General features: G+C 42.0%; 1 protein-coding gene and 1 pseudogene across 1 annotated transcript; one reads left to right on the forward strand and one right to left on the reverse strand.

Moving 5' to 3' along the window:
• Window positions 1–200: 200 nt before the first annotated feature.
• On the forward strand, window positions 201–7,233 carry LOC148724733 (uncharacterized). The gene is made up of 5 exons (XM_088729623.1): window positions 201–1,066; window positions 2,798–2,970; window positions 4,312–4,921; window positions 5,395–5,694; window positions 6,160–7,233. Exons 1-5 carry the CDS (start codon window positions 977–979, stop codon window positions 6,487–6,489), a joined length of 1,503 nt encoding a protein of 500 aa, XP_088585749.1. The 5' UTR covers window positions 201–976; the 3' UTR covers window positions 6,490–7,233.
• Window positions 7,234–8,993: 1,760 nt separating this feature from the next.
• On the reverse strand, window positions 8,994–9,960 carry LOC148724734 (histone H2B.1 pseudogene; annotated as a pseudogene).
• Between the last annotated feature and the right edge of the window lie 1,679 nt (window positions 9,961–11,639).

Consider the following 11,639-nt stretch of genomic DNA (forward strand, 5'->3'; position numbering starts at 1 on the left):
GCAGGAATCCAGAATATTCGAAGAATGGAAAGCACTTGGTCTTATTTGATATTTTTAACCGTTCAGAACAGTAAACAGTTAATTATCGGAAATGATTATAAGGATGGACTGTCGAAACTGTAGACAATTTGCAACAAAAAATTTTACACAAACCCGGGGATTAACATGTCACGAGTTTTAAAAAGAGTTCCGGTGAAAAATTTCCGGGAAACTCGGCTGACGTGGCTGTTTTAAGAAGATCAGATTTCCCTTTTGCAAACAATTTTGCGGCCGGAAAAGGCATTACAACCGATGGTGACTTGGAGAAGCTGGGAGCTCTCGCAGGTCTTAAGTAAACTGAGTACTAGGTATAAGACAGTCCGGCAATCGCGATCGAATGCATTGGCGCAGGATTTCAGAATGTTCGAAAAATGGAAAGCTTTTGGCCCTTTATTTTGATCATAGCTGATGAAATTTTTGAGCGTTCAGAACAGCCTCAGAATTGCTCATAATTGGCTACCGATGTTAATAATATGTCGTCCCGTCTGCTCGTGAAGAACTGCCTTCGGTTCGATGGAACGTTCCACTCAGTATCTTCCTGCGTTCACACCTAGATACCTTCACATTTTAACCCCGCCCCCTTCCCGTACGTCTTTGTGTAATTGTCAATCATTAGTTTATTTTCGGGAAATGATTATAAATTCGACTGTCGAAACCGAAGAAAATTTACGATAAAAAGTTTTTAGACAAACATGGTGATTAACATGTCACGAGTTTTCAAAAAGTTCCGGTGAAAACTTTCCGGGAAACTCGGGTGACGTGATTGGTTTAAGAAGATAAGATTTCCCTTTTACAGGCAATTTTGCTGAAAAAGTATCGCAGCCGATGGTCATTTGGAGAAGTTGGGAGCTCTCGCACGTCTAAAATTTCGGAATAAACTGAGAACTTGCTACAAGACAGTCAATTGCGATCGAGTGCATTGGCGCAGGATTTCAGAATGTTCGAAGAGTGGAAGGTATTTGGTCTCCTTTCCTCCGTCCTTTTAGCGCTGCTCCTCACGCGGTCGCTACTTTATCGAAGTATTCAGGTAAGTGTACATTACTGAAGTACCTCGTATATTTTATCTCCTTGATTTATTTCCTTGACTCCATCGAATCACTGCCAAACAATCACCTTCCGACGTAACGTTTTGATATAGAACGTGGTTAAAACAGGAGAGTCCAAGAAGCACGGTTGGCAGACTGCACTGACGAGCACAAAAGTTTTTCAGGCTGTCCCTAACAAATAGAATTTTCGTCGATCTTGAAAAAATGCGTTGCTAAAAACTTGGGAGGTTAAATCAAATTATATCGATGTTAACATGAATCTCTTATTAGAGCTTTTGTCATGCGCGCCGCGATACGATGATACATGTCGGCTGGTGACCTCCAAACAATCATTTCCGTAAACACTTGATATTTTTTTGGAAGCGAAACGGAAATCAAACAAACACGTTTATTCGTTAACACCGTAAACACGGTAAATACTAACCACCGCCGGAAAAATTGCCCCTCGAAAAACTCCGAGTCAAAACTTTTAACTCCTCTAAAAGAAACTCGTTTATGTCGAAAAAAAAAAAAAAATCTGCATAATTTGTTGACGACATTTTAAACTTACTTAATTTCAAAGCACGCGCGCGCGAGTCGCTTGTACACAAGTTCGACATTTTCGGTCCAAGTTTCAGTGACCTGTCATGTATACTGCAAACCACTAAATATTCAAAGCTTTTTAAGGCGAAATAATCATCGGGAGTTCGTGACCCTACGACCTCAGCATGGATGGGTCTATCTTTTTAAAATTAAGAAAACATCCTGTCCTTTCTCTCCAATAAGAGGTAATGGGTATCATTTTATAGGTTTGAGGTAGCAGAACTTCCCACTTTATTAGAGTTCCCTGTGCTTTATGGCATGAAATCGGACCGTTTTGTGAGATGCGTCTTTGACGTCTTTCGATGAACGTGTTTAGCAAGAAATGTCCTCGATCGCCACAACGCTTTGCGGTGGTTAAAATGCAATATTATTATGTAATAGATAGCCTTTTACTCAAAGTCGTTTGCGGGAAAACTTTCTTTCTTTCTCGTAGTATAGTATCATGCAATTTAGATCAAAGGGGCAATAGATACATCATCTAAGAAGGATTAAGGAGTTCTGGAGAGTAAATGAAATCAGAAGTCATTTTTTTTTCGTCTGACCTTACGAGAAAAAAGGGCACCCACTTAAAAAGTCTCTCAGATTACTTTCACTGGGATATTGAAACGTAAAACCAGCAGATCAAGTGTTGAAGTTTTAATGTAGTTCATCTCGATTTGATATATCGCTGGTAATAAAAACAAATAAGAAAATAAATCCTGCTCGCTGCGTTGACAAGCAGCGAAGGCAATTTAAGAGCTAGTTTGCTAAACAGAAGTCATATCATTTTTTACAATTCTTTTTAAAGATATATTTTTCGGGTAAGAGGAGGCTAGAGCAAGAGGAGCGTGTTGTGTGCGAGAGGACGAACGTGTAGAGGGGAGAAAGGAGGGGCGAAAGGAGGGGCGCGTGACTCCAGACTCGAGAGGATCGCTTGATTTATTTTTCCGCGTGAGAATAGGAGCGCGTAGCGCATGACTCGAGAGGAGGGTGGACTGGCTCCTTTATTCCACGAGAGAGGAAGAGCGTTCCTCGCGTTCCTACGTGTTCTACCTAATCGCCTATATCTTCACTCGTCCTATAACAAGCTTTTTAAGTGTGGACATCAATTTTACTTGCTTAAATTTTATACACATTTTTACATCTTGAAGGTTGCGCTAGTTTATTGGCGAGTCCCATGGAAAAATACCAAAGGAGAGCGGATGCGAGGAGAACTGCCACAGCTACCTTACGGGCATTTTCACCGAGTGAATTTCTTTGATCGACCGCTGTCCAAGATACACGGCCCAATTTATTACATTTGGCATTGTCTGACTCCAGTTGTGTGAGTATCTTGTGGTCATTCCATTCATGAATTTGCAAACTTCGTCACATGAGGTTCGCTAAGGAGTATTTTGGTTGTGTCACAGTACAAATTACCTGAAGCCCCCATAAAGCTCTGTAATATTCTTCCCAGTCAGCTTTCCGATATGATTATTCCTCTTTACCTTATAGGCGACAAATGATCCTCTCTTCATTTTTCCTGAAAACTATGTGACCCTCGTAAAAATCTCTCAACTCCCTCCCCTAAGGGAATGAATAATGACTGGTCCTCAAACAATCTCCTTCTGACCAGTGAGGATGTCACGCAATACCAAAGCCTCGTTGCGTGACAAGTCGCTTAATCATGTTGCGTATGATGCACGATCCTCGCAGTAGATAGCGCTATTTAAGCAATAGCGAAAATCAGACCTGAAAAAAATCTGGCCTGTACGGGACTCGAACCACTGACCTCTGCGATACCAGTGCAGCGCTCTACCAATTGAGCTAACAAGCCAACTAAGAGCAGGCCGTTAAGTTGATTCGTAATGAACCCGTGAAAGTGATAAATGAGATAGAATAAATATATGAAAAAGAATTTTTTTCAGGTCTGATTTTCGCTATTGCTTAAATAGCGCTATCTACTGCGAGGATCGTGCATCATACGTATCAAATACCGCAGTTCAAAATATATGATTTTCATATATTTATTCTATCTCATTTATCACTTTCACGGGTTCATTACGAATCAACTTAACGGCCTGCTATCAGTTGGCTTGTTAGCTCAATTGGTAGAGCGCTGCACTGGTATCGCAGAGGTCAGTGGTTCGAGTCCCGTACACGCCTGATTTTTTTCAGGTCTGATTTTCGCTATTGCTTAAATAGCACTATCTACTGCGAGGATCGTGCATCATACGTATCAAATACCGCAGTTCAAAATATATGATTTTCATATATTTATTCTATCTCATTTATCACTTTCACGGGTTCATTACGAATCAACTTAACGGCCTGCTCTCAGTTGGCTTGTTAGCTCAATTGGTAGAGCGCTGCACTGGTATCGCAGAGGTCAGTGGTTCGAGTCCCGTACAGGCCTGATTTTTTTTCAGGTCTGATTTTCGCTATTGCTTAAATAGCGCTATCTACTGCGAGGATCGTGCATCATACGTAATCATGTTGATAGCTCTTTTGACGAGATCTAGCCGCAGTAACTAGCGAGTGAGGAGCCTGGTGTCGAGGAACTTATTTCTTGCGACTAAAAGCCATAACTTTTCGGAAAAGGCCAGACGTGGAGCTTTATATTTATTTTTCTTGATCTAGAGAACAAGAGTTAATGGTCTCTTATCTTCTTATGACATCCTCGCAGGATCTTAGCTGACGCAGAAGCCATTCGCGCGTTCTATACTGACCACTACTCACACCAGCGCGACCGAGATTTCACCTGCCTCGGCTCCGTGTTCAAAGACATTTTAGGAAATTGCTTGGCAACCAGCCACGGGCGCGACGAGGTGAGACGATGCCGCGGCCCTTTTGAGAAATACTTCTCCTCCAGTGCTGTCTCGGCCACTATGCATATGATTGGACGGGAGTGCTCCACATTCCTGAATTCCTTACCACTCGGTAAGCCCGTTGATCTTCAAAAAGAGGGTCTTGCCAACGTCACACTTCGTGTACTGGTGCAAGTTGTGTACGGAGAAGAAGTCCTAGAAAAATATTTCCAACGTATCATGGAGGTCAGTGATTTGCTTCAGGATGCCGTCAATCAGTTTAATGTCGGTGAAAGCAGGCTGCCGTACTACTCCTATATTCCGAGTGAGGTGAACAAGACGGCCCAGGCCTTCAATAAAGCATGGGAGACGTTTAATCTTTTCTTGTTTGAAGAATACGAGGAGGGACGACTGGGGTCTAGTGATGCATTATTCTTTTCCATGATGGAACAATTGAAGACTCACGCACTCGATCTGGGAGAGGAAGAGGTAGACTGAAAGTCTTTATTTGTGTATTAGTTCATTATTTTTAGTTCATTTTTCAATCCTTTTATCAACCCTTCAGTCCATCATCCCTATGGTCCGTACATCTATCCTTCCAGTTATTTATTCCTTCATTTCCTTTTTCCTACTTACCTTCCTTTCATTATTGATTTTTTTCATTCGCTCGTTCGCTCGTTCACTCGTTCACTCGTTCGCTCGTTTGCTGGTTCGCTGGTTCGCTGGTTCGCTGGTTCGCTGGTTCGCTCGTTCATTTGATCACTCGTTCGCTCTTCCTCGTGTTTGTTCGCTCGTTCGTTCATTCATTTGTTCATTCTTTCATTCCATCCATACACCCATCCGCCCATTTATTCATCCATTTAACTTCCCATCTATTTCAACACCGAAGGCCAAACAAATAGTTTTAGGAAGAAAAAAAATACTTTATCTATTCACAACCGTTTTCGTACTGTCTGGCACAGCTCTTGCATTCTGTGAACGAAATCTTGCTCTTGAATATTGACGTCAGCTTGGCTGCCACTTCTTTTGCCTTGGCTGATCTCGCTCGCCACACTTCTGTTCAAGACAAAGTTCATCAGGAAGTAGACGAAATTCTGTTGGGGGCTGACCCGAGTTCTTTTGCAGACCTGGAAAACAACCTACCCTATATGGAAATGGTTCTAAAAGAAAGTGCTCGGATGAACCCAGCTTTGGCGCTCAGCCTCCCAGAGAGAACAGTGAAACATGTAACTGATATTGGAGGATATCAGATTCCGAAAGGGGTGAGCAATATTGTCCAATTATTTGCGCTCTTTTTCCAGCTTTTTTCCTCCCCCCAACCTCCCGGATAGACGAAAAGGTGACTCTCAGGGTACAGGCGAGGAAATAAAGAATACCTTAACTACTGGATAGGACAATTACCGTGGTAGGTCAGCTGGAAGGCTCCCTATCAAATGTTACTTTAATTTGAAGATATCATTTGGCTAATAGTCAAAAAGCTGAAATTCATCATTTTTCTTGTAAGTTCTGGCATTTTCTGCCCGTAGTGTTACATTAAATCTAAGTTCTTTTATCATTGGAGCTTGCTGAACGCATAGACAGCAAACGATTTAAAGCGACGCGCGCAAAGGAGGAACGCACAGATGAGAATTGCTCCTCGCGGACCTGCATTGTCTTACGCGAGTAAAATGCGTTTCCTGAATATATGAGTTAACAAAAACATAATTGTCTTTTATCTTATTCAACAGACTCCCGTTTGCGTGGATACCCAGTCACTGAACTTTTCCGAGAAGTATTGGAAAGAGCCTGACAAATTCGACCCAGATCGCTTCGCGAACGGTGCCAGACCAGTGCCAGGCTCTCTCTTCCGCTTTGGTATGGGTCCAAGGAAATGCCTGGGTTATCGGTATGCTCTGGCAATCACTCGCATAGTTCTTGCGTCTGTTTTACAGAGATACACCCTTCAACTGGCCAATCCTGACGTTGCAAGGCGAGTGAAGACTAAAGGAATGACTTTCTTCACACCTTTTCTGTGTCCAGAGATAATATTCAACGAGAGACTGAAAAACAACGCTTGAATTTTTCGAACACCCCTTTAAAGTAGTGTTCAGTTCTCGCACGGCCAGAATTTTCACCCAAGTGATTTGAATTCTTTTCGCAGTCTGTTTAATATTCTTGAATTGTTGGCCGGTAAGGGCGCTTTTCGATTGAGTATTGTAAAATCAGAACGAAAGTAATCGCAACAGCCAATCAGAAGAAAGGAAAACACCTTGAAGAAGCAATGAGAACTCAAAATACAAACAAACTGCCTAAAGCGCGGGAAAACGACAGCGATGCTGTTAGGAGAAATTAAGTATAAGTCACTCGTTGGGGGTGGAGATATTTCATTACGAAACCGGTAGAGATAAAGGGCTGTTATACTCAACAGAACTGTAGATTACTGAGCTATGATAGCCTCTGCATTGTTGAGATAATAATACTCTGGTTTTTACGATCACAGATAAAGAAATTGTTTTCTTAATTTTAAACTACGAGCAGCCCCTCGTTTTCGGCGAAGTCTGTTGCGCGAGTTAAAAAGAACTCAGATCTCTCCGCGGCGTGCTGCCATCAACATTTTTTTTTTTCACTGAGGCTTTTTGACTAGCGCGACGGACGTAACTAAAAAGGCGGGACTTCTCGGAGTCTTCTCACTTTGGGAAAGAGAGGTTTCCCAAGTTTTTTTTGTATCATTTTTATAACCAGTATGAGCTGTTGTCATCAGATATTTCGTCAAGATTTTAGAAAACTAAAATGTAACTTAAAAATATATTTCTCTCAATTAATTTCTCCGGATTCTGGTTGTTTAACGTTATGACGTAATCCACTGGACAAAATCTCTCCGCCGGATTGTGTTGTGCGGGAGGTCGAGGGCTCGTGCCCCGGCCGGACCAATACTCATGGTCTTAAAATAACTGAGGAGAATTTGCTACCTTTCTATAATATCAAGAAATGGATAGATATTCTAGTCTTCTCGGATAAGGACGAATAAACCGTAAGCCCCGTCTCCTGCAGGGTTAGGGGAAGGAGACATTAATTTCCCACCCACGAGATTACTGTGGGGTGGATGTCCTCCCCTGGGGTGGGGTGGGTGGGTGTTATACTCGGAGATAATAGCTCTCTCGAGCTATTCTAAATCCGAGTTTAAATAAAGTTATATGTATGTATGGATAACGCTATACATTTTAACAACAACAAACATATGAAACATATGTGTGAACTGCGGTTATGAGACGTATATGAGAACGATCCTTCGCAGTAAAGCACTATTTGAGCAATAGTGAAAATCAGACCTGAAAAAAATTTCAGGCCTGTACGGGATTCGAACCACTGACCTCTGCGATACTAGTGCACCGCTCTACCAATTGAGCTAACAAGCCAACTGGGAGCAGGCCATCAAATTAATTCATCTACGGGTTTATGTCGAATTAATTTGATGGCCTGCTCCCAGTTGGCTTGTTAGCTCAATTGGTAGAGCGCTGCACTAGTATCGCAGAGGTCAGTGGTTCGAATCCCGTACAGGCCTGAAATTTTTTTCAGGTCTGATTTTCACTATTGCTCAAATAGTGCTTTACTGCGAAGGATCGTTCTCATATACGCTATACATTTTGCTGTTAATTATCCGCCGGATAGCGATTTCTCCGTTGATTAGCATTATCTGCCTTGGAAAATGTGTTTGAAATAAATTTATTACCCTCACTATTCAGTTATTCGGAGAATGTTCAGGAATTCTATTGTTCTCGCCCGTTTAGTTGAAGTGAACCTTCAGCCCACCCCATCTCGATCTTCCCGTTCCTTACTTTTAATGAGAATTTGTTTGAAAATCAGCGGCTTCTTACTGTAGATTGCTGATCATTGCTATTATTATCATAACCTTTACATTTGATTCAAAGGTGATACTGTATGGAGAAATTAGAAGCCTGTCAAGCTTACGATTTTAACGGTTAAGGGGGAAAAATATAAAGCGAAGACTTTCAAACCACTTTCCTTTCATTTCAGTGGCTACAGGCCTATTGTAAGAAGTTGCAACGCTAATGAAACGAGTCGTAAAGCGGCAGTGAAACCGCACAATGTTTCGGCCGTTATCCAAAATTTCCCTGAATTTTTCGTTTGTTTGTAAGGATCAGCAAAATGTATGAAATACCACGTATAAGTCTTGAACGGGTCTCAGTTCTCAGCTTTATTCCCACCCGAGGAAATACCACGCGGGACGAACTCGGGAGAGGATCGCTCGCCCGTTGCCTTCGCGTCCTATATTATTTGCGAGGTGATCTAAAAACTATACATGGATCTGAAAAAGTATATAAAAGAAAATCGGGTTTTACTTTTCGATTTTCAAGAAGGCTGTTTCGGGAGGAAGGCAGGAAATCTTCGCTTCCCGTTTCTGCTTCGCAGCAAATAACACTGTAAACAAACATATTTGCAGAGCGTCGGCTTAAGCAATTTGTGCACCTTTCGTAACATTGTCCCAAACTCTGGAACACAGTGAGCGTTGCAAGGCATTCATGTCACAAGTTAGAGACACGTTAAGAGAAAATTTTCCGACTGAAACACCTTTCTCTTTTAATATAAGTCAAAGCAAAGATAACATGACATACAGGAGCTAATCTAAAGTCGACATCCTCCGTTGATGAAAGGCAGGTTATTTCAACCGATATTCACAAAATTACAATGAGAAGTGCCATATTCACACAAAGTTGTTTCAGTATAGTTTAAAAACTTGTCCGGAAGTTGTCTCGGCATTCCTGTCGTCCCAACATGTTGGATAATTTGATTAAATTCAACCTCGGGTTCGATAACAACAAAGTAAACAACAACATCTGTAAACTGGTTGATCAGGGAGTTATACCAAAGTTATAGTGCCTTTAAAAAGTCTCTTGCTTTTACCGAAAATATCGTACTTATCATTCATTTGCTGCTTGTGTATTTGGTAACAGCCTTCGTACCTTCGCTGACAGCGTGCTTCGCAAGTTCACCTGGCAAAAGTAGGCGTACAGCAGTTTGGATTTCGCGAGAGCTCACTGTCGACTTCTTGGCGTACTTTGTCAAGCGAGATGCCTCCATAGCTATGCGCTCAAAGATGTCGCTAACGAAGGAGTTCATGATGCCCATGGCTTCGGTTGTGATTCCAGTATCAGGATGAACTTGCTTCAACACTTTGTAGATGTACAGCGAATAACTTTCCCTTCTCTTGACCTTCCTTTTCTTCTTGTCAACTGCAACACCAGATTTCATTGTACCAGCTTTCTTCTCTGCTGAAACACCGCGAGAAGATTTACGTAATTTTGTCATGATTCGGACAAAGATTCACCCTCTGCTAAACCACACTCTTCGATAAACTACAACCTACAGAGCTACACTGTAAGTCACAATTTCGCAACGTGCAATTGCTCTGGCGCCAATTTTATAGCTGCACTGACGATGTATCAGATTTCACTAAGGGATCAAACTCCTTGTACTCTGATTGGTTACCTCTGGAAGTTGAACTCCAAAGGTTACGAGGTCAACATGAATTTTGTGATTGGCGGATTTCGATCCGAGCTGGAATGAAGCTACTAGTTGTAAAACTTACACGAAACTCCCGACAGCTTTCCACTTTTCAGATACCTAATAGATGTTAAAAAGAACCAGAGATAGCTGCCGGCTGCTCGCGGGCCACCACCACACTAGGGCGTTTTCAAAAATGTCAGTGAAGGGAGGTTAATATTTTCACCCAAACTCAGTGTTTTCGTTTTGCTGTCGATTGTCCACATCGATGCATTTGCGATTAGCCACAGTAACAAAACACTGGAAAACGCAGAGGGGAGCGAGTATGAGACGCATTTTTCGGTCGACGTTTTTGAGAACCTCCTTTTTCAATTGTCCTTGCAGAAAACGTGGTAAAAGCCGGTGCTTTTTCAAAACGATACACTTCAGGAGCCCATCATCAACAATGTTGATGGGCTCCTGTAAACTTTTAAAACTGTTTTCGAAAGCTCCGTATTCATAACAATTCTTGAGCGTCCTTTTGTAGATTATAGGCCAAAAAAAGCAACAAAAACTATGCTATTTCAAACTACAACGCCTCGTTGGTGTGTTTCATTAGCCGGTTTTAGCGTAAGTGTTTGTTTTATGTACGGTTAACGCAGCTATAAAAGAACTCATTTGGCGTCGATCAATTCGAAACTTCTACATCCGTTCTGGGGCAACCCTCCCAGACCTCCCAGTATTTGAGCTTTTGAAGATTGGCTCGGTCAAATTCCACCTCCCCCGGGCCAAAATTGCGTTCAAAAGCCCGACATAAGCATAACTTTCTGTTCAGGGATTCCTTGAGTGATCAACGTATGTTGTAGAATTTAGCACAGTCGCATTTTAGTTTTTGCTGCTCCTGCTCAGCTTTTCGCTCATAAACATTCTACGATGTGAAAAGTTTCTTCCAAGCCATTCGCTCACCATCCTCAGAGACCCAGGGGCTGTGGGTCGATTTCAAGTTAGGGCAGGAAGAGCCCCTGGGGACATTGTCTTACAAGACTAGTTCCAAACAGTCGCAGTCGTTCTGCCATCTGATTGGTACCAGAAAATCTTTGTGATTTTCTGCCCAATCAGAGTGAAGTGTGCTTTAGAGTCCTTTCGTGTGTTTTAACACGGACATATACTAGTAGCTCAGTTGCTCGCTATGTTTGTCTGGATCGTGCGACGGAGATTTGCTTGAGGTGAAAAGTTTCAGTCTCAGCACACAATGTAAGAGAAATCGATCAGATTGTCCGCGAAAATCTTACCGGAAATTGTACTGAATACTTTTGCAGGTATCACTAGAGAACGTGTTTTAAAGTTTGCGAGGTTTGTATACAAGACGATGGTTGCAGTCATTGATATGTCGCTTTAAACGTCAAACGAAATTTAAACTTAAATCTTTCTATATTTTTTGCATAATTTTCTGTGACTGAAACTTTGCCAATCCCGTGAAGTTATTTCGTCGCACGGGCGACGGTATATATTTCGTCGCACGGCGCAGGTATGTTGAGCAACTTTTACGCTTTCGCCCACGTAGCTTTCTGCCTTCTGTGCGCGCCAATATCTAATCTTCGCTTTGTAGTAAACTCGTTCACAATACGGCTAAGGTTGTAGAGAACGTTAAGTTCGTTGACGACCTCCAGCAGGCGCTAAGAGAAAGCTTAGCTGTGTTTCCGGTTAGCCAATTAAAATCTGAACA

Source organism: Stylophora pistillata, chromosome 8 (assembly GCF_964205215.1).
Source record: "Stylophora pistillata chromosome 8, jaStyPist1.2, whole genome shotgun sequence".
Taxonomy (NCBI): Eukaryota; Metazoa; Cnidaria; class Anthozoa; order Scleractinia; family Pocilloporidae; genus Stylophora; species Stylophora pistillata.